At 42.9% G+C, this 22782-nt stretch overlaps 1 protein-coding gene across 3 annotated transcripts in view; it reads left to right on the top strand.

Moving 5' to 3' along the window:
• Positions 1 to 479: 479 nt before the first annotated feature.
• Positions 480 to 22782, top strand: part of LCA5 (lebercilin LCA5) — a 35978-nt gene continuing 13675 nt past the window's right edge. The window contains exons 1-5 of one of the 3 annotated variants that reach the window (XM_073675606.1): positions 480 to 693; positions 1721 to 1867; positions 11881 to 12236; positions 14421 to 14956; positions 17915 to 18052. In XM_073675606.1, the coding sequence (XP_073531707.1) occupies positions 11900 to 12236; positions 14421 to 14956; positions 17915 to 18052 (1011 nt within the window). In that variant the 5' untranslated portion in view covers positions 480 to 693; positions 1721 to 1867; positions 11881 to 11899. Of the gene's footprint in view, positions 694 to 723; positions 875 to 1720; positions 1868 to 11880; positions 12237 to 14420; positions 14957 to 17914; positions 18053 to 22782 lie in introns of those variants that run through there. The other 2 variants (XM_073675604.1, XM_073675607.1) reach the window with 2 other exon arrangements.

The following is a 22782-nucleotide window of genomic DNA, read 5'->3' as shown; positions in this document are numbered from 1 at the left end:
ACTGCAGCTGATGGCTTCATATAGGATTTATAGGCTGTAGATGTGTATCACTTATAATCAGATTTATCAGATGATTTATTATGATTTTCTAATGTGTCAGTAAAAAATATTGTCTGTGTATGTTTTGAGAAACTTTCTAGAAAAAATAAAAAGTCAAGTTAGCAACCCTGCTGCCAGTGCACTACCCCATGATCCACAAGGGGTCAGGACAGGGGCACACAATGCCCATAACCCGATCTCTTAGAGGAGGGCACCATAGTGTAGCCGGTAACCTGCATGGCTTGTACCCACAGTACAGTAGCTGCTGTGCTACATGGAGACATCTGCAGGCACAGTGCCGGCCTCCGCCATCCTGTGTGATTGTGCCATGAGTGACTGCACACAAGGACGGCACACCGCTGACTACAGCCGCTGCCTGGTGACCAGCAGCAGCTCGGACCAATCACACGGGGACTCACATCCTCTAATGAGCTGGGCGCTTGCAGCGCGGCCTGGTTGCTTGGTGCAGGTCACGTGACTGGATAGAACTCCGCGCTGTGGTTGGTGCGGTTACAGAGCGGTTACCGTGGAGCTGCGTGTAAATAGAAAGCGGCCAGCAGCCTGGAGCTAACACGGCTCCGCTCAGCGACCTGCGACCCGTACAGATCAGAGGCCCGGGGACTGGTGGACGACCGCGGCTCACCGACAAGCGGGGTACGACTGCCTGCGGCCCGCCCGGCCGTGCTGCTATGTCCGGGATAGAGGGGTCCATGGGATGAAGTCTCAGATTGTGACATATTGTCAGATGTGTCCTGATCACATCCCTGTGCCATGCATATGGCGGTATTGATGGGGCACAATACACACTGCTGAAGAAGGTGGAATTCCCTGACATGTATGTACTGTGCAGACTAGTTTTCCTGTGCGATCACTGACCTATCCTTAGGCTAAGCCATCAATATCAGATCCCTGGGTTCAGCTCCCGCAGCCCCACTCGCGGGTGATCGGTGGGGGTCCTCGCTCACGGGTGATCGGTGGGGGTCCTCGCTCACGGGTGATCGGTGGGGGTCCTCGCTCACGGGTGATCGGTGGGGGTCCTCGCTCACGGGTGATCGGTGGGGGTCCTCGCTCACGGGTGATCAGGAGGGTGGGGCTCTTAATAGCAGGGCTGTGGAGTCAGTAAGCCAAACCTGCGACTCCGACTCCTCAATTTCCCTTACACCAACTCCGACTCCGATAGATAGTGGGATAGATGGAGGAATAGATAGATAATTTAAATAGAGGGATGGAGAGATAGATAGATACAGGGATGGATGGATAAATATATGGATAGATGATAGTCATATGTATGGATAGATGAAAGGATGGCTAGATAGATAAGATAGATAAAGTCATAGATAATGGGATAGATGGAGGAATAGATAGGTAAATAGAGGGTTGGATAGATGGAGAGATTGAGGGATGGATGGATAAATATATGGATAGATAGCCATATGGATGGATAGCTGGAGAGATAGATGAAAGGATGGATGGATAGATAGAGGGATGGATGGATAGATAGATAAATGAATACATGGAGGGATAGATAGAGTGTGATAGACAGATGACAGCAAATAGTACATTGCACATATAGTTCACAAATTGTACAGAGAGCACATAATAATCACCTACAATATTAGCATTAGTTACCTTCCTGTGAGAGAGCTGAGCAGTAGTACTTTCACTTTCTCACTTTCTCCAGCTTGGGGCCCAGGAATCGGATCCTGTGCAGAGCAGGCGCCCCTCCCCCTCCTCTCTCTGGTGAAGACAGCAGAAGACAGGACAGAGGAGGGGAGATTGCCCCCTGCAGGCTGGAGCCGGTGCAGGATGGGAGCACTGCAGCATACAAGTGAGTTTTGATAGGTGCGTGCCCCTGCTTCTAGGGAAGGGGGGGGGGGGGGCAGCTGCCCCCCTGCCCCTCGTTGGCTACGGCCATGATTCACACACAGCGTTTTTGCGGATCCGTTTTTGCAGTAAAATGCAGTGACTGGGCATCCCAGCAAAGTCAATGGGTTTCAAGATATGACATTCAGACACATCGTTTTGTGAGGATCCGTTTTTGTGCTCAAAAACGGATCCTCACAAAGAATGAGCATGTCAGTTTGTGCGGCGTTTTTCTAATCTGCTTTTGCTATTGAAAACATTATCTATGAGCTCAAAAACCTTTCAGGTGATGCGGTTTTTTAAAAAGCTGATCTGCTTTTGCAGCTGAAAAGCGTATCCTCAAAGAACGCAGCAAAAACGCTGTATGTGTGTGTGTGAATGTAGCCTTAGATCAGGAATAGAACAGCCATTTATAGGACATTTCATAACTTTCCCAAATTCCTATGAAAAAATATTCAGCACATTCTGCATTGAACTACTGTACCCAATTTATTATATATTTTCGGAGTCGGTCCATTTTATACCGCTGCTCCACCAAAATGAGCACCGACTCCAACTCCGCAGCCCTGCTTAATAGTTCCCCAGGTAGAGATCTGGGCTTTTACTTGTGGCGGATCCTGGTATTGACTCTCTCCCTAGATAAATCCCATTTAAGGGCACCAGGCATAGAGGTACAAAAGGTGCAGAGCTGCACGTGCTCAGCAGTGATTACACCGTAGCCATTCAAAGCTGATGGTCAGTGGGAGTGCCTCGTGATTTGATATTGATCACCTATTTTAAGGGTAGGGCCAGAGAGAACGAAGGGGCATCTCAGTGGGTGGAATTTTGACCCTACCATAAGTCCACGTTCACATGAGTATTTGGTGAGTTTTTCTCTTCAGTATTTGTAAGCCAAAACCAGAAGTGGGTGAAAAATAAAGAAGTGGTGATGTGTTTCTATTATACTTTGTCTCTGATTGTTCCACTCCTGGTTTCGGCTTACGAATACTGATGTAAAATAGTGACACAGTGCTGAATGAGGCCTTAGAATGGGTCATCAGTAGAGATGAGCGAACCCAAACTGTAGCGTTCTTACCAAACACAGTGCTGAACTCCAAACACTGGCTTCTCCTGGAAGTCCATTCCAGCTCCAAAGTCTGGGTCACCATTGATTTCTATGGGGTTCAAGTTCGGGTATAGTCCTGGTACCTGAACCAAACTTTGGACTAAAGTTCAGATGAACCTGAACTTCGACGGCTCTGTTCATCCCTAATCATCAGTATAAACATCGCAGCTCACCCCTTTGAGGCCTTGATCACACCTGCACGTTTTGGTCAGTCTATTGCATTATTTGATTCAGCTTGCAAATACTGATGTAGCAAAGTGATTATAATACAGAAGTGTGAATGTCTCATAAGGACACAGTCAGTGATTTTTTTTTGGTATGCCAAAAACGGACCGATTTTTCCTCAGTGTTTGGTCAGTGTATCAGTTTTTACCATCAGTAATTTTCTTGTGTGAAATAAATTACAAAGCTTCTCCTATGCATAACTCAGATGGCAATATTTGCCTTTTTTCCCGGACTCACTGACTTGTATCAAAAACAGATTTAGATCAAAAATGGAAATGTTTCTTGATTTGCAAAAAAACATAGATTATAATTAGTACATGTTCCATACAGTGGGTACAGAAAGTATTCTGACCCCTTTAAATTTTTCACTCTTTGTTTCATTGCAGCCATTTGGTAAATTCTAAAAAGTTTTTTTTCCTCATTAAAGTACACTCTGCACCCCATCTTGACTGAAAAAAAACAGAAATGTAGACATTTTTGCAAATTTATTAAAAAAGAAAAACTAGGGCTGCTGATCTCCCGACGGCAAGTGTGAAGGCAGGACCGGAGAGCGGCGCCACCTAGGCCGCCAGTCGGGGTACTTCTGCTGCGAGCAGCCGGGAGATGACCGGTTAGTGCCGGTCATCTCCCGGCTGCATCGCCGCTGACCTGCGTGCGGCAGATGAGCCGCTAACGGCCGCCATCTTGTTCTGAAATCCCGCGTTGCTGATTGGCCGCAGCCAATCAGTGACGCAGGATTTCCTAGACAGACAGACAGACGGGATAAGCCGATTATATAGTAGATGTGACTGAAAACAGAAGTAGCCGGATGAATTCTGAAGTGTGCAGGGCTTTACTTTCTGCTCAGATTCAGCCAAATGCCGCAAGGTTGGTTGGACGGCGTTTCACAGTACAGATGGACAATGACCCAAAACATACTGCAAAAGCAACCCAGGAGTTTATTAAGGCAAATAAGTGGAATATTCTTCAATGGCCGAGTCAGTTATCAGCTCTCAACCCCATCGAACAGCATTTCACATGCTTAAGACAAAGCTTAAAGGTAATCTGTCACCCCCTGGGACCTATCAGACCGCTAATATGGGTATACAGGTTATTGAAATGTAAATCTATACTTACCGGTATGTCCCATATTAGTGGTCTTGTGGCTGAGAAATTGCTTTTTATAAAATCCTTTTTCCTAGGCTTGGTGTCCTTGGGAAGCCAAGAAATGCCCGTCTATATGCTTAATTTAAATATCCCCCCCCCTTCCCTGCCCGCCCCTGCATATCACAGGGCCCTGTGACGTCCAGTCTAGGGCTGCACATCCCGTGCATGCGCAATGCACCTATAGCATAATGCGCTTTTTTTTTTTTTTTTCCTCCCTGCCCTATTTTACTTGTCTGCTCCAGTGCGCAGGCGCCGGGAATCAATTTTACTTCCGCTCCAGTGACCTCCGGCGTGCTCAACAATGAGGTTTAGTCCCCACTTCCTCCTGGATAGCAGGATGCGCATTCCGGACGTCACTGGAGCGGAAGTCACATTCACTCCCGGCGCCTGCGCACTGGAGCAGACAAGTAAAATAGCGCAGGGAGAAGAATAAAAAAGCACCTTAAGCTATAGGCACATTGTGCATGCGCGGGATGTGCAGCCCTAGACTGGACGTCACAGGGCCCTGTGATGGGCAGGGGAGTGGGGGATATTTAAATTAAGCATATAGACGGGCATTTCTTGGCTTCCCTCAGACGCCAAGCCTAGGAAAAAGGATTTTATAAAAAGCAATTTCACAGCCACAAGACCACTAATATGGGACATACTGGTAAGTATAGATTTACTTTTCTATAACCTGTATGCCCATATTAGCAGTCTGATAGGTTTCAGGAGGTGACAGATTCCCTTTAAAAGGTTTTTTTTTACGAACAGAAGTTCATTAAAATCAATGTCTGTGTCTGACCATGCAAGAACATGGTCTGAACATACCACAGCTCCTGGGCTGGGGGGAAGCAAAAGAGAGGATACAAGACATTACAGCACAGCATCAAAGAGGATTCATTTTGTGAGGTAAAACATTTCACGGCCTGTTTTTAAACAATATTTTACCTCACAAAATGAATCCTCTGTTTTGCTTCCTCCCCTGCCCAGGAGATGTGGTATGTTCCATAAACTGTCAGACAGAGCCATTGATTTACATTAACTTTTGTTCGTGGGGAAAACCCCTTTAAGGCAGAAAGACCCACAAAGAAGCAACAATTTAAAGTCAGCTGCAGTAAAAGTCCTGGCAAAGCGTCACAAAGGAGACAACCCAGTGTTTGGTGACGGCCATGGCCTCCAGATTTCAGCCAGTCATTGCAAAGGATTCTCTACAAAGTATTCAAAATGAACATTTTATTTTATAGTAAAGTCAATTTGTCCAATTACTTTTGAGCCCTGAAATGAGGTTTTGTAGAAAAATGGTTGCAATTTCTAAACATTTCACAGGATATTTTTGTTCAACCCCTTTATTAGACCTGAAAGTCTCCGCTTCCATTGCGTCTCAGTTGTTTAATTTTAAATCCAAAATAGTGGCAGAGCCGAAATCACAAGGATTCCGTCACTGTCCAAATATTTCTGGACCTGACTGTACGTACATATCATAGGTAAGCCTGTGCCTGTCTCTAAACATGTATTACAATTAACTCCTTAACGCCCAATGACGGGGATAACCCGTCATGGCTGGAGGAACGTTCGCGCACTATGACGGGTTATCCCCGTCACAGACAGCTGAGCGGCACGAGAAGGGGTGCAGGGACCCATGCCGGCGGTCCCTGCACCCAGATCGGTGACCCATCACAGCATGATCGCGCAGGAGAAGCTGAAATTTCAGCCTCTCCTGCCCGATCAGTCACGGAGTTCAGCGCTGCTGGTGGCTGAGCTCTGGCACTAAACAGCCAGGAGCGGTGTCAGCACCGCCCCTGGCTGTTAACCCCCTAAATGCTGCGATCGCAGCGATCAGGAGGCAGGCAGAGGGATTGGAGCTCCCTCTGCCTTCAGGTCGGCGCCCCCCGCGACGTCATTGCGGACGTCCAACCGTTGCCATGGTGACCTGGGTCACCAAGCTATGGAAGGCTCCTGAGACCAATGCACAGCATGGTCTCAGGAGCTTTCACTACAGGTATAATGTACTGCAATGCTAGTGCATTGCAGTACATCATGCCCGTGAAAAAAGTGAAAGTCCCATTGTGGGACAAAGTAAAAAAGTTTTAAAAAAAAAATTGTAAAAATCTAAAAAGAAAATGTTAAAAAATAATAAAATATATTACAGTAATAAAGACATATTTTTATGCAATAAAAATAAACGAAAAAAGTACACATATTTGGTATCGCTGCGTCCGGAACGACCCAATCTATAAACTTGTCACACTAGTTAACCCCTTCAGTGAACAGCGTAAAAAAAAAAAAAAAAAAACGTGGGTAAGGCTGTGTGCCCACGTAGCATTTTTCAAGCGTATATGCTGCGGAATTTCCGCAGCGTAAACGCTTGAAAAACGCATGTATATCCGCACCCCATGGTCCCCAATGGGATTCCGCAATGTCAATGCCCATGCTGCGGATTTTTCCGCAGCGTTTATGCTGCGTTCAAAAATCCGCAGCATGTCATTTAATTTTGCGTTTCCGCATGCAGAATTGCCTTTGTCCAATGCATAAAAAACGCAAGGCAATTCTGCATGTGGAAAACGCGCGAAAAATGCGCGATAAACGCGTGCGGAATTCCGCATGCGTTTTTCCGGGAGAGGACTTGCAGAAATTAAGCAGAAATTTTCTGTTTCATAAATGCAACGTGGGCACATAGCCAAACTATGCCTTTTCATTATACCGCTGGAGAAAAGTGGGATAAAACTCTGTCAAAAAGACGGATGTAAATAAAAATGTCACCGCTGAAAACGACATCTTGTCCCGCAAAAATCAAGCCGCCATACAGCTCCATCAGCTGAAAAATGTAAGTTACAGCTCTCAGCATATAGAGATGCAAAGATAATTATTTTTTCTATAAAAGTTTTTATCTAAAAGCGCAAAAACAAAGAAAAATTACATAAATGTGGTACCGCTGCAAACGTACTGACCCGAAGAATAAAGCTTTTCCACACAAGTAACAACAAAAAATTAAAAAAAAGTTAAAAAAAAATTGCACCGACCCGAAGAATAAAGTCACCTGATCATTTTTATACTGCATGAGGAACGGCGTAAAAAGAAATAAAAACAATTCTTCACCTGCTGCTGATTTGTTTATTCTGCCTTCCAAAGATCTCAGTAAGGCTCTGCTCACATTTATCCTGCGCTCTACGCTGAGCACTTACACAGGGGTTTTCGTGTAAATCTCTGAAATGTGTGATTCAGACGGAACCCCCGGCAGAAGATTCCCTGTAATGAGGCAGATGGAGACATTGTGGATGCCGTCTGAGCTATGATTTGGCGGTGTCCATCTTTTTAGGCGTAGATAAAAGCGCGGTCGGCCACAGTTTTGTGCACCTCTAAAAAGAAGGACAACGCTGAACAGAGGCCAGACTGAGTCCAGAGTAACTCTGCTGCCTCCTCTCATTATAGTGAATGGATCCCTCAGGGGTTTCATCTGAATCACGTCATTCGGAGATTTAGATGGAAACCCCAAAGTAAGGCTGTGTGCCCACTATCCGTTTCTTAAGAGTTTCCGCAGCGGCAATTCCGCTGCAGAAACGCTTAAAAAATGGTTGGTAGAAGGTCTGCCATGTTCCCCAATGATAATCCGCATGTGCTGTGCACATGCTGCAGAAATTTCCGCTGCCGATTATCATTGCGGAAAAATCCACAGCACTACCAATTATTTTAAGAAGTGCGGCGTTTTCGCCGCCATTGACTTGCATTGGAACGCATGGAATCCGCATCACTGGATCTGTACATACGGATTCCATGCGTTTCAATGTTTGGATGGTACCCGGGTGTGGAGGACAGGAGACTCTCTTCCGGACCCAGGTACCATAGAACCTGTAAAAAATATATATATGTATATAAATATACACTTGCCTTCTGATGGCCCCCAGTGTCCTTGTCTCGTCTTGCCGGCAGCTCGCGGTGGACTCAAGGACCTGCGGTGACGTCATTTAGTCATGTGACGGGTCACGCGACCGCTGACGTCGGCAGGTCCTTTAATCTACCACGAGCTGCCAGCAAGCCGAGACAGGGACTCCGGGGGCCATGAGAAGGTAAGTATATATTTATTTTTTACCATTCTTTACGGTCACACTATATAAATCCATGCCGTTTGCATGGATTTCTATAGTGTGACCAAGTTGTCAAGCACTTTCCAAGTGATGCTAAAATTGCTTGTAAAGCGTTTGTCAACCCGCATGTAGAAATGCATGTGAACGCTTCACATCCGCTTGTCCCTGGCAGGAAAAAGACATGTACAATCCGCATGCGTTTTTTATGCCTGGGAGATGCAGAAACGCTGAGGGAAAATACGGAGCATTTCTGCATCGTGGGCACATAGCCTAAGTGCTCAGCAAAGAGCGCCGGATAAATGTGATATAAAATGTTCCCAATAAAAGCTTCACATAAAAGCCCCCACTCAGGTCTATCATGTGTTAATGGAAATATAGGGGGCTTCCACGTTACTGGTAGTACAAAGGCACTGGAAAACAAAATGGCTCCTCGCCCCCCAAAAGAAATTCAGCAAATTCTGCACTCCCAAATTCAAATCCCCCTCCCTTCTGAGCACCGCAGTGTGTGTAAACCACATTTAGAGTCCACATGTTTGGCAGGGTCACTTGAGGAGGGATTCTGCTCTTCTAGCACTTAGGGGCTTTGTATATGGAGTCCGCAAAATATTCTAGGAAAGCTCTGTCCGTCCCGAGTGTCACCGTGTGGCCAAGCATTACTGCACAGCCACATATGAGGTATTGCCACATTCAGCAGAAATTATGGGACACATTTTGGTGCCATTTTCATCCATTAACCCAGTGTGAAAATGTAAACTCTGGGGATAAAACAACATTTTTGCGGTAAAAATGTAATTCTTTTTTCCTCACTGCCCAATGGTAAAAAATTCTGTGACACACACCTGTGGTGTCAATATGATCACCGCACCCCTAAATGAATTCATTTAGAGGTGTAGTTTGTAAAATGGGGTCATTTATGGGGGGGGATATGCTGTTCTGGCACCTCAGGGGCTCTCCCAGTGGGTCATGTCACCTACAACTACATGTAGGGTATTAGCGTACTCAGGAGAAATTGCACAACAAAATGAGAGGTCTATTTTCTCCTGTTACCCTTGTGAAAATAAAAATAAAAAAATTAGGGCTAAAGAAAATTCAACGTGCTCACCACACATCTAGATAAGTTCATTGAGGGGTCTAGTTTCCAAAATGGGGTCACTTGTGGGGGGAATTTCCGCTGTTTAGGCACATCAGGGGCTCTCCAAATGTGACATGGCGTTCGGTAATTATTCCAGCAAATTTTGAATTCAAAAAGTCAAATGGCACTCCTTCCCTGCCCTGTGCCCAAACAGTGGTTTTCTGCCACATATTGGGTATCACCGTGCTCAGGAGAAATTGCACAATATATTTTGGGGACCATTTTTATCTGTTACCCTTGTGAAAATAAAAAAATTGGGTCTAAATTAAATTTTTTGTGAAAAAAGTTAAATGTTAATTTTTTTTCTTCCTCATTGCGTCAGTTTCTGTGAAGCACTTGAAGGGTTAATAAACTTCTTGAATGTGGTTTTGAGCACCTTGAGGGGTGCAGTTTTTAGAATGGTGTCAAGTTTGGGTATTTTCTGTCATATAGACACCTCAGGTTCACTTCAAATGTGATGTCCCCAAAAAAAAATGTTTTTGTAAATTTTGTTGGAAAAATGAGAAATCGCTGGTCAACTTTTAACCCTTTATAACTTTCTAACAATTTTTTTTTCTTTCCAAAATTGCGCTGATATAAAGTAGACATGTGGGAAATGTTAATAAATAACTATTTTGTGTGACCTCTCTCTCTGATGTCAGGGTATAACAATTCAAAGTTTGAAAATTGCAAAATTTTCGCCAAATTTCCGTTTTGTTTTTTTTTTACAAATAAATGCAAGTGATATCGAAGAAATTTTACCACTATCATGAAGTACAATATGTCACGAAAAAGCAATCTCAGAATCAGGGGCATCCGTTGAAGCGTTCCAGAGTTATTACCTCATAAAGTGACAGTGGTCAGAATTGTAAAAATTGGCCCGGTCATTAACCTACAAAGTGGCTCGGTCCTTGAGGGGTTAAAGACGACTAGATATATACTTTGCAGGCCTGTTTCAAATTAAAGTAGTGTGTGGGGACTTCAGTAGTTTATCATGGCACAGCGCCGCAGTCATAGGCGTGGTAATACCTGGTACTGCTGCTTGGGCTTGTTCGCTTAAAGGGAACCTGTCATGTCCAAGTTGCTATGTACACTGCCCCCATTGCTTTGTTAGTGATGCAATGTGCATCACTGACGAGCTTTTTTCATTAAAATTGGTGGTAGTATAATGAGTCTATAACATTTTATGTACTTAGATCCTAGCTGCTCATTTTCAATCATAGGGGTGTGATTCTGCTATTCAGTCAGGGGCGGGCGCCACATTCACTCACTGCTGGTGCCACCCACGTATTTGAATACTGCTCCCGGCAAGTGCTATTATTGTGGCGCATTTCTACATGTCTGCCCGCTGGTCCCGAGCCTGCGCAGTGAGGCTGTGGTTACTAACTTAACTGCGCACGTGCGGGGAACAGAGAGTCATAGTGCGTGCACAGTGAAGCTGGTAACCTCACTGCGCGGACCAGCGGCCGGACAAGTAGAAATGCGCATGCGCCACAACAATAGCGCTTGCCGGGAGCAATATTCAAATACATGGGCGGCGCCAGCAGTGACTGAATGCGGCGCTGCCCATGACTGAATATGAGGATCACACCCCTATGACTGAATACGAGCAGGTAGGATCTAAGTACATAAAATGTTATAGACTCATTATACTACCACCAATTTTAATGAAAAAAGCTCGTCAGTGATGCACATTGCATCACTAACAAAGCTATAGGGGCAGTGTAGATAGTAGCTTGGACGTGACAGGTTCCCTTTAAATGTGTAGAGCTGCATTGCCAGTCACAACCAAGTACAACGATGCATCTGGCTAACCAGATAGTTCCTGTCAAAACTTGTCGATTTGTCAGTATTTTAATCTGCCCCAATGTGTTATAATGGGGTTGAGTCATCAAGCATTTCCTGCTAGTTTTCAGTTGCACAAAACTTTTTTGGTGTGTGGTGGTTGTTGTTTTTTTTTATTTTTTTTTAATCTTTTTGTAAAATGAACAGGGAATAGTGGAAGAGGCCTGACCTAGCAAGGCCCTAAACATTCACTATAATTTACTACACAGTGGTGTCAATTACGGTAGAAATACATTCCAGTCCACGACTGCAGTACATTTTCTGATGCTGGCACATGGTCCACTGAAAGATGCGCCAAATTCATTAAGAAGTGCAAACCTATTAAGGAATTTGGCGCATCTTAATCCAGCAGATTTTGGATGAAGACCGGAGTACAAACCTCCAGTCTTAAAGAATTTTCCCCTATGTGCTCTAGATTGACAGCATAAGCATGGTATATACCTACCTTTTAATGAATGTCCATTTTTATCTCTTACTGACAGAAATGCATAATTCATTGACATGAATAGCAGGAGCCCACACTCCCAGGACCATGAGACTGATGGACGAAGAGGAAGGAGTCCTTCATCCCGCCTGGATTCTACAAGCTCACAAACTTACACTGCAAAGAAAAGCATGAAGGGTGACCAGGACATGGCTAGAACAGACAGAGGGAGGACAAGGGGCAACCGGGATAGAAGCCAGGATGATAAAAGTAGTGATTCTTATTACTCTGATGATTATGAGAACACAACATATGGGTCTGACCGATCACCAACACCAAGCTCCAAGACCTTGTCACCTCGTGCCAAAAAACATGGCTATAAATTCAGATCTATCACACCTTTACATAACAGAGGTAAGTAAGTTGTGGTGTTTTTGTTTTTTCTTCTCCCTGTGGCAAATGTTTTGACCTCCTTTGTCATTTAGCTAAAGGGTTTTTCCAATCCTCTAGGACAGGGATGGGCCATTCATTTTCCCAAGGGGCCACATGAGGGACTGTGACTGTTGTGGAGGGCAGAACTTAATTTTGCTCATTATTATTGTTTTTATATTAATTATCACTTAATATTTAGCAGAATTAAGTGTGCTGACTCGCTGTTAGTGCTAATACATGTTACAATAGGGCTTATTATAACATGTATTCTTATCAATAGAAGCCATTCAAAACCATATGATTTACTGCACCTGTTATTCAGCCCTTGTAACTTGATCAAGCCCTTGTACTGTGTCCCCACAGATTTCCACAATGTACTATCAATAAATAAAACTACTCACCTAACCCTGTTCCTCCGCTGCTCCGGTCTGCGCTGTGTACCTGTGCACAGCTGGTGTGATCTAGTGACATCATCGCTCCTGCTACGCTCTCAGAAGCACAGGCTCAGTGATGGACGAGAGAGCTGACTGCTCCCTGTTCCATCACTAATTTCACTTGTGTGTGCATCCCGAGGATGCAGATATTAGTGAAAGTGAGATGCTTGGTGGGGACAGCCATATGGTGCTATACGCCGCTGTAGTGGTTTGTGGACCATACCTAAACTAGCAAAGGTCACTGGGTTGCACTTTGCTCAGGTCTCCTCTAGGGTAATGACATTCGCTAGGATGAACCTTAATTCATGATCAGTGGTCCCTTTTGGGACCTTCACAGATCTTGCAAATGAACTAGACGCTGTACCCTATAGTGGTTTGTCCTGCACAGTGACACCACCCAGAGTGGCAACCCATTGTCCAGGGAGTTGCAGTCCCTAACGTAGGTGACTGGGACCACTGTGTCTCCTTCATCCTCATATTTGGTGTGGGTTCAAAACATCAAACCCTCACTGATAATAAAAAAAAAATATCAAACATTTATATAGATCATATTAATATTTATTTATATTTTTATATATGCCATCACTTTTAGGATCAAAATAAACCTTCAAACATCAACTTTATCTGCAACAGATGAAACAATAAATTTCATGTTTATATTTTTCTCTAAATGCTACTAGTAATGTAAGAGACATAATAAAGCTGGTCACTGCTTTTTCAGTAAACTTCCCTTATCTGTTAGCCAAGCAATGCCTAACAAAATTAGAAAGTACTTTATTTACCCAAAATGACATTCTGCCTGAAAAAACATACCAAAATGGCTGCCACTAAAGCCCCAATCCATCGAAGCAATTTCGCTAGATTTTTGGCGTAAATTGCTCTGAAAAGTCGTAAAATATTGGTGCAACTCTGAGTTACGCAAAAAATTTGTGACTTTTGGCGTTTTCACACCAGTTTCTCCAAGCTCCGCCAACATGCGCGGGTATGGGGTCGCGGTGGGTGTATGACGCTACAGCTTGTCTAATGCATGACGAGATTTTACGCGCCCTACGTCGGAAATCTAACCCCAGTGGACTGGAGAAAGATTTCTGGCATGACGCACGATGTCACACACCACTCGTCAGACGTTTCTGATTCATGAAGAGGCGTGCACAGAATCAGGAGCGTCTGACTACCATGCCTGCTCATCAAGACATGAAAGAAAATCGCTGGTTTTGATACATTAGAACCTATGTCTCTCTGCTCCTACCTCTCCTGTCTGACTGCATATAGAGAGGTGGGCTTTGAGTTTCGACAGACACAATGCATGCTGGGAAGTGAATGAAAAGAAGTTCCAACACCTTTAGTGCTGGCAGAATGTGGATGAAGAAGAGTCACCCACTCAAAAAGAGTGGAAGGCAAGTTGCAAAGCATTCGAATTGGGACTGGTATTAGAGAAGAAAGACCATGCATTTATTCTGCTTTTGGATGAAATGGCTGGAGCACTCTATAGCCACTGTCTAGTCTTGTGCTAAAATGGATTACCAGCTATTTTAATCTTTGCAGATGATTGTTTACCCTGCGGCTGACATTGACCGTAGAAATAATCTGACTGCAAACATGTGCTATGTCAATGCAATTTCTATCCTTTTGGCACCTCTATACGTCGCCTGGTGCATCTATACTCTCCCATTAGGCTTAGTGCATGCATTATATAGAGTGAGTCTATGACATAACCATGGTATTTTTCTAGTTTCAGGTTTAAAAAAAGTAAATACCAAATTTTCGTCAAGTAAAAAGACACCACGATGGGGATTTCGTTCCCAGAGCCTAAACAAAGAGTCTCCAGCAAAGGACATAGATGTGGTCACCAAGAGAGTGCTCTCAGCTCGGCTTTTGAAAATAAATGAACTAAGAAATGAAGTAACGGAGCTTCAGATGAAACTAGAAGAGTGCCAGAAAGAAAACAAGGCCCTAAAGAGGCTGCAGTTCAGACAGGAAAAGGCCTTAAATAAGTTTGAGGATACAGAAAATGAGGTCTCCCAGCTTATATCCCGGCATAATAATGAGATCCGGATACTAAGAGAACGATTGCGCAAATCTCAGGAAAGGGAGAGGAATACGGAAAAGAGACTGAAGGAAACAGAAGAAGAGCTGTATAGGGCAAATGTTGCATTAAAGAAGTTAAAGCTGCTGTCTGAAAATAAACACCTAGCTGAACGCGAGGAGCTAACGAAGAAAGTGGATCTCCTTGAAAGCAGGCTGGATGATCGAGAAAGAAGAGTTAAGGTATTGTTTGTAGCAATGTACAACCTGACACATGGACCATGGTGGGCGGGCTTTACAGATAGCAAGAGAAGGTCCACGGTGTGCATGATTTACCTGACTGCTGCCCGAAGCAGGAGGGTGGGGGGGGGACATAGACAGTTTTCTCCGAGGAGACTTTTGAACCAGCTGGGACTCCTCAGCGAATGATGGGTTACCTACTCATTATGTAACAATACTCCTAAGAAGATACTGTCCTTAATCTATATTGCTGTCGCTTAAAGGGGTTGTCCGGTCTTAAACTACAAGTCTGCAGTAATGTGAATCCTCTCAGCGTGGTTAGCCCATGACCACAAGTATGTGATTTGCATACATGTGGTCACATGTCAACCAGATTGGCGCGGCCTCGCTCAATACCATTGCTGGATACGGCTAGTCAGAATCGCGTACTTACAGTAACATGACTGCCGGCATCAGAGAATCCTCATAAAGCACAGTGTGCGCGATGTGAGTGACTGCACTCTTGTAGCTTAAAGGGAACATGTCAGCAGGATTTTGCTAAGTACAGACATGGCCATATTGGCGCTGTGATACTGAGTAAAACAATACCTGTTGTGAAGAAATCGGTTGTGTGGTTTTTGTGTAATCAGGGTTTGAAGTTTTCTTGTAATGATATATTCGTGCATCGGGGTGGGACTGTGGTAGGGTCGAATATACATCGATGATTTGTGACGGCGCCACTTTATTGGAGACCTAATGTAGGCACCGGCGCAATATTTAAAATAGGAGGCAGGTCACTGATGGAGGCAGACAGGAGGGGCCAGAGCACCAAGATAAGGTTCTGCCCCCACAATCCCGGCCCAATGCACGAATACATCATTACAAGAAAACTTCAAACAATGATTACACAAAAGCCAGAAAACGGATTTCCTCTATACAGGTATCATTTTAATCAGATTGGACAACCACTTTAATAGCTCCACTACTGTGCAGCACTGGCCAGTCATTTTTCCAGGTCTAGCCCCTCATATCTTGAATCACAGACCTGCTTTTATGGAGTCTCCCACTGCTGTAAGATAGTACTGCTATACTGTGGGGAAAAAGGTATTCAGACAGCCACCAATTGTGCAAGTTCTCCCACTTAAAAAGATGAGAGAAGCCTGTAATTGACATCATAGGTAGACCTCAACTATGAGAGACAAAATGAGAAAACAAATCCTGAAAATCACATTGTCTGATTTGTCAATAATTTTTTTTAAAATGTTGGTGGAAAATAAGTATTTGGTCAATTTCAAAAGTTCATCTCAATACTTTGTTATATATCCTTTGTTGGCAATGACAGAGGTCAAACGTTTTCTGTAAGTCTTCACAAGGTTGGCACACACTGTTGCTGGTATGTTGGCCCATTCCTCCATGCAGATCTCCTCTAGAGCAGGGATGTTTTGAGGCTGTCGGTGGACAACACGGACTTTCAACTCCCTCCAAAGGTTTTCTATAGGGTTTAGATCTGGAAACTGGCTAGGCCACTCCAGGACCTTGAAATGCTTCTCATGAAGCCACTCCTTCGTTGCCCTGGCAGTGTGCTTGGGATCATTATCATGCTGAAAGACCCAGCCACATTTCATCTTCAATGCCCTTGCTGATGGAAGGAGGTTTGCACACAAAATCTCATGATACATGGCCCCATTCATTCTTTCATGTACACGGATCAGTCGTCCTGGTCCCTTGGCAGAGAAACAGCCCCAAAGCATGATGTTGCCACCCCCAAACAGTTCTACTTTGGTTTCATCTGACCATATGACATTCTCCCAATACTCTTCCGGATCATCCAAATGCTCTCTAGCAAACTTCAGACGGGCTCGGACATGTAATGGCTTAAGCAGGGGGACACATCTGGCACTGCAGGATCTGAGTACCTGGCGGCGTAGTGTGTTACTGATGGTAGCCTGTGTAACGTTGGTACCAGTTCTCTGCAGGTCATTCACTAGGTTCCCCCGTGTGGTTCTGGGATTCTTGCTCACCGTTCTTGAGATCATTTTGACCCTACGGGGTGAGATCTTGCGTGGAGCCCCAGATCGAGGTAGATTATCAGTGGTCTTGTATGTCTTCCATTTTCTAATTATTGCTCCCACAGTTGATTTCTTCACACCAAGCTGCTTGCCTATTGCAGATTCATTCTTCCCAGCCTGGTGCAGGGCTACAATTTTGTTTCTGATGTCCCTCGACAGCTCTTTGATCTTCACCATAGTGGAGTTTGGAGTGTGACTGTTTGAGGTTGCGGACAGGTGTCTTTTATACTGATAACAAGTTCAAATAGGTGCCAGTACTACAGGTAATGAGTGGAGGACAGAGGAGCCTCTTAAAGAAGAAGTTACAGGTCTGTGAGAGCCAGAAATCTTGCTTGTTTGTAATTGGCCAAATACTTATTTTCCACCAAAATTTGAAAACAATTTCTTTCCAAATCAGACAATGTGATTTTCAGGATTTGTTTTCTCATTTTGTATCTCATAGTTGAGGTCTACCTATGATGTCAATTACAGGCCTCTCTCATCTTTTTAAGTGGGAGAACTTGCACAATTGGTGGCTGACTAAATACTTTTTTCCCCCACTGTATGTAATGTAGAATAATGACCATCCTTTCATCCATTGCTACAATGTTGCATAGCTGATGCAAACAAAAGCAAGCGACAAAAAGTTCTACTTGCTGTGATTTTTCTTCTGTTTAAAGCTAATGACAGAAGCCAGGCGGACCCTTTAATATATTTAATGCTTCTGGTGGTATCGGCTATACAACGGATACTTTTTGGACATTAATCCCGTTTATCTGTTCCATTCAGACGTTGCGTCTGTCTCTTCGGTCTTGTGGACGTGTGCTAATCGCTGCATGCATATAGAAGAGTTGGTTGAGAAATGTTAACCTGTTCTTGTCTTTGTGAAATGCCAGCAAAAGTGCTGATACTGACTGATTCCTGTGTGTTACAGGAGCTGGAGAAGAACATTGAACTGACACAAAGCAGTTTCCAGAGGCAGCTGATAGTTGAGAAAAAGAAAGTACATGATGTTCAAGAGGACAACAAAGGGTTACAAGAGGAGCTTCAACGATTGACTCAGAAATTAAGGGTATGTGTCCTTTTTATTAACCTCTATAATGTAGAATAGTTTTTAAGTCTGTCTGATATGAATCTGCTGCGCTGTAAATATGGAATCTGCCTAATTCTACTAAAGAGTTAAGGCCCCCATGCATTAGTCTGTGGTCGAACCTGTCATTAGGGTCAGTAACTTTGATTCCAGCGATGTATCACTTACTGGGCTGCTTGCTGGAGTTTTCATAAAATAACTGTTTTATCTGCTGAACTCTGAGCTCTGTATAACCCAGCCCACACTACTGATTGGCAGCTTTCTGCCTATGCACAGTGTACACAGAAAGCTGCCAATTACTGCTGGGGTTATACAGAGCTCAGTAATATGGAGAACTACATGGCAGCAGGTTTACTAGTCCTTTTAATGATAATCTCCTATTGATTAAAATTGTGGGTTTTTTTTTGTTTGTTTTTTTATTTATTTATTTATTTTTTCAAAACTATAACAAGGAACCCAATAAGTGATATATCGCTGGAATCTGGGTGTCAAATTATGCTTCTCTCAGATTAAGTTGCAAAAAGCTGGTGATAAATTTCCTTTAATCCCTTTCTGACGTGATCAATAATAGTACGTCTCACCGCCCTGGGCCTATTGGACCAGGTACGTACTATTACGCATCACGCCATCGCCATTCTCACAGCTGACCCCCGGTGCTATGTGCCAGGAGCGGTGCCGCACTGCTCCTGGCACATTAATCCCTGATATGCTGCGATCAAAGTCGATCACAGCATTTCGGGAGCAAGGGGAGGTAAGCGCGGCTTACTTACCTTGTTTCCGGCATCCCGCGTTGTCTGTGCCGGGTCCCGGTAGTTGCCATGATGACTCGATGTCATGACGACATCCGGGTCACCAGGCATCAGGAACTTACTTTGATCGTGCACTGTGCATGATTAAAGTAACTTCTGTATGCAGGCTGAGAGCCTGTATAGCATAGAGATGCTGCTTCTGCATCCCTATGCTATACAAGCGATCAGTCTGCAAAAAATGAAAGTCCCATAGTGGGACAAAGTGTAAAAGTAAAAAAAAGTCTCAAAGTGGAGAAAAAATAAATAAAAAAAATTGTAAAATTATAAAATAATCCCATAAAAATATACTGTACCCATAAATAAATATTATGAAAAAAAATAAAGTAAAGTAATAATAAAAGTACACATATGGTATCGCCGCGCCCGGAACAACCTGACCTATAAAACTGTCCCACTAGTTAACCCTTTTAGTGAACACTGTGGAAAAAGCGAAAAACTATTTATCATCATACCGCCAAGCGAAAAATGGAATACAACGCGATTACAAAGACGAATGTAAATAAAAATGGTACCGTTAAAAACGTCATCTTGTCCCGCAAAAAACAAGCCGCCGTACAGCTCCATCAGCCGAAAAATAAAAAAGTTATAGCTCTCAGAATAAAGCGATACGAATAAATTATTTTTTCTGTAAAATAGTTTTTATTGTGTAAAAGCATCAAAACATAAAAAAAATATATATAAGTGGTACCGCTGTAAACGTACTGACCCGAAGAATAAAACTACCTTATCAATTTCACCACACACGGAACGGCAAAAAATAACAATTCCTGAATTGTTGTTTTTTGTTTATTCTGGCTCCCAAAAATTGGAATAGAAAGCGATCAAAAAATGTCTCGTGCCCGAAAATGGTACCAATAAAAACGTCAACTTGTCCCTCAAAAATCAAGCTGTCACATGACTCTATTGGCCGAAATATGGAAAAATTATAGCTCTCAAAATATGGCGATGCAAAAACTAGTCTTTGCAAAAAAAAGGGTTTTTTTTATTGAGTGAAAGCTGTCAATCATAAAAACCCAATATGAATCTGGTATCGCTGTAATCGCACCGACCCGAAGAATAAAGTCGTCTAATCACTTATACTGCATGAGGAAAGGCATAAAATATAAACTCTAGGGTTGGGGTTGGGATTTTTTCAAAAGTAAAGGGGGAAAAAAAAGTGTTGAGGATATGGCGACTAGTGTTGAGCGCAAGTGCTCGCTGCTTGAGTTTGCATTGGGTTCTCGGGTATGCACCGAGTATCGTCTAGTTTCCAAAATGGGGTCACTTGTGGGGGGTTTCCACTGTTTAGGCGCATCAGGAGCTCTCCAAACGCGACATGGCGTCTGCTCTCGATTCCAGGCAATTTTGCGTTCAAAACGTCACACCGTGCTCCTTCCCTTCTGAGCCCTGCCGAGTGCCAAAACAGTGCATTTTCCCCATATATGGGGTATAGGCTTACTCAGGAGAAATTGCAAAACAGTTTTTGGGGTCCATTTTCTCCTTTTACCCTTGTGAAAATAAAAAATTTGGGGCTAAAAGATCATTTTTGTGGAAAAAGTTAATTTTTTTTTTATTTTCACGGCTCTACGTTATAAAATTTGAAGCACCTTGGGGTTCATGGTGCTCACCACATATCTAGAAAAGTTCTTTGAGGGGTCTAGTTTCAAAAATGGGGTCATTTGTGGGCAGTTTCCACTGTTTAGGCACATCAGGGGCTCTTCAAACGCGTCATGGTGTCCGCTAATTATTCAAAAAATTTTACATTCAAAAAGTCAAATAGCGCTCCTTCCCTTCCGAGCCCTGCCGTGTACCCAAACTGTGTTTTTTTTCCCCACATATGGTGTATCTGCATGCTCAGGAGAAACTACACAACAAATTTTGGTGTCCATTTTTTCCTGTTACCATTGCAAAAATAAAAAAAATTGGGTCTAAAGTAACATTTTTGTGAAAAAAATAAATGTTCATTTCTTTCTTCCACATTTCAAAAATTCCTGTGAAGCACCAGAAGGGTTAATATACTTCTTGAATGTAGTTTTGAGTAGTGTTGAGCGAATATGTTCGGCATTTCAAATTCGGGTTCGTGTTCGGGGTTCCGGCTTGTTCGCGTCAAAAAATCAGATGTTATCTGCGTGACAGCGTGGCAAATCAGGGATGTTCATGGGCAGAGCCGATATTTATTTATTTTTTTGGCACGAACAAGCTGGAACCCCGAACACGAACCCAAATTTGAAATGCCAAACAAATTCGCTCAACACTAGTTTTGAGCACCTTGAGGGGTGCAGTTTTTAGAATGGTGTCACTTTTGGGTATTTTCGGTCATAAAGCCCCCTCAAAGTCACTTCAAACGTCATGTGGTCCTTAAAAAAAAAAAAAAAAAAAAAAAATGGTTTTGTAAATTTTGTTGGAAAAATGAGAAATCGCTGGTCAACTTTTAACCTTTATAACTTTCTGACAAAAAAAAATTGGGTTCCAAAATTGTGCTGATGTAAAGTAGACATGAGGTAAATGTTATTAACTATTTTGTGTGACCTCACTCTCTGATTAAAGGGCATGAAAATTCAAATTTTGAAAATTGCTAAATTTTCGCCAAATTTCCGATATTTTTATTTTTTTTTCACAAATAAACGCAAGTCATATCGATATAAATTTTACCACTATCATGAAGTACAATATGTCACGCGAAAACAGTCTCCGTCTCCGAATCAGGGGGATCCGTTCAAGCGTTCCAGAGTTATTACCTCATAAAGTGACAGTGGTCAGAATTGTAAAAATTGGCCCGGTCATTAACGTGCAAACAGCCTTCAGGGCTAAAGGGGTTAAGATCATTGATGACTATTTTAAACTTACTTTAATATATTGTGTAAAGCCCTTTCATTATATAAAATCTTTATAAGTTTAGTTATTAGAGAATTAATATTTTTTATATTAAGTTAATGACAGAGACCATTTGTAAAATCTAATGTCCCTTTATGTGGTAATAATTTATGCTTCAGCATATCCCAGTGATTCTAAGCTTGTGGGGTTTTTTTTCGTGACATATTGTACTTTGTTAACAGTACTTTTAGCTTGATTTAAATTTTGCATTTTTTTTAAGAAAATGTAGAAAAAAGGTTAAATTTTCAAACTTTAAATGCTTATGTTCTTAAACCAGATAGTCATACCACACAAAATATTTAATAAATAACATCTCTTATATATCTACATTACAATCAGGAAAAAAGGTTGCATGGAACCAACAGAAGCAATATGCACATAAATGAGACTACAGGTATAGAAAAAAATAATAATACAAAAGATATGCGCATACGTCTGAATTTTAATATCCAGGGACTTATCAGTAAATTACCGTAGATATAATCAAACACACAGAAACAGATTGAAAGGTCAGTAGGACAGTAAGTGATTTATAAAATTAGATTTTATTATTCAAGTAAAACAATTGTAGGGGGACACACAAACAAAAGGAGAGGAACGCAAATCACAGGAGGGTAATAAAATTGACATGTTTCAAGGGTAAGACACGAGCCATGGTGCATGGTAATAGCATGGTTATAGCAAAAATGCATATACAATATAAAACCAAGTTGATGTATATAGCTAAAGGCAATGTAGATATGATGACGGAATATATCTGGCTGTGCAAGTGTGGTATGAGTGGGTAAAATACAGGTAGTTATATAGGTAAATGTAAGCACTTACAAACAACCAGCAAAATTGTACCAGTTAAAGTTGGTTAAACATAGCAAGGAAGCAGCAGGACCTCCTTAGTGATACGCCCACCATGACGCGCATTTCGGCGATGCCTTCATCATCGGGTGGTAGCCAAAACAGGTTTTTTGCTTACTTGTCTGTGATGACCCCCACTGCCGTGCTAAACAACCGTTCTGACAGTATACTTTCCGCAAGGCAGACCAGCACCTCCAA

Source organism: Phyllobates terribilis, unplaced genomic scaffold (assembly GCF_046119375.1).
Source record: "Phyllobates terribilis strain yellow unplaced genomic scaffold, ASM4611937v1 Scaffold_3__8_contigs__length_932513732, whole genome shotgun sequence".
In the NCBI taxonomy this organism is placed as follows: Eukaryota; Metazoa; Chordata; class Amphibia; order Anura; family Dendrobatidae; genus Phyllobates; species Phyllobates terribilis.
The sequence above is the reverse complement of the archived record's forward strand: the minus strand, read 5'-3'. Positions and strand labels throughout refer to the sequence as shown.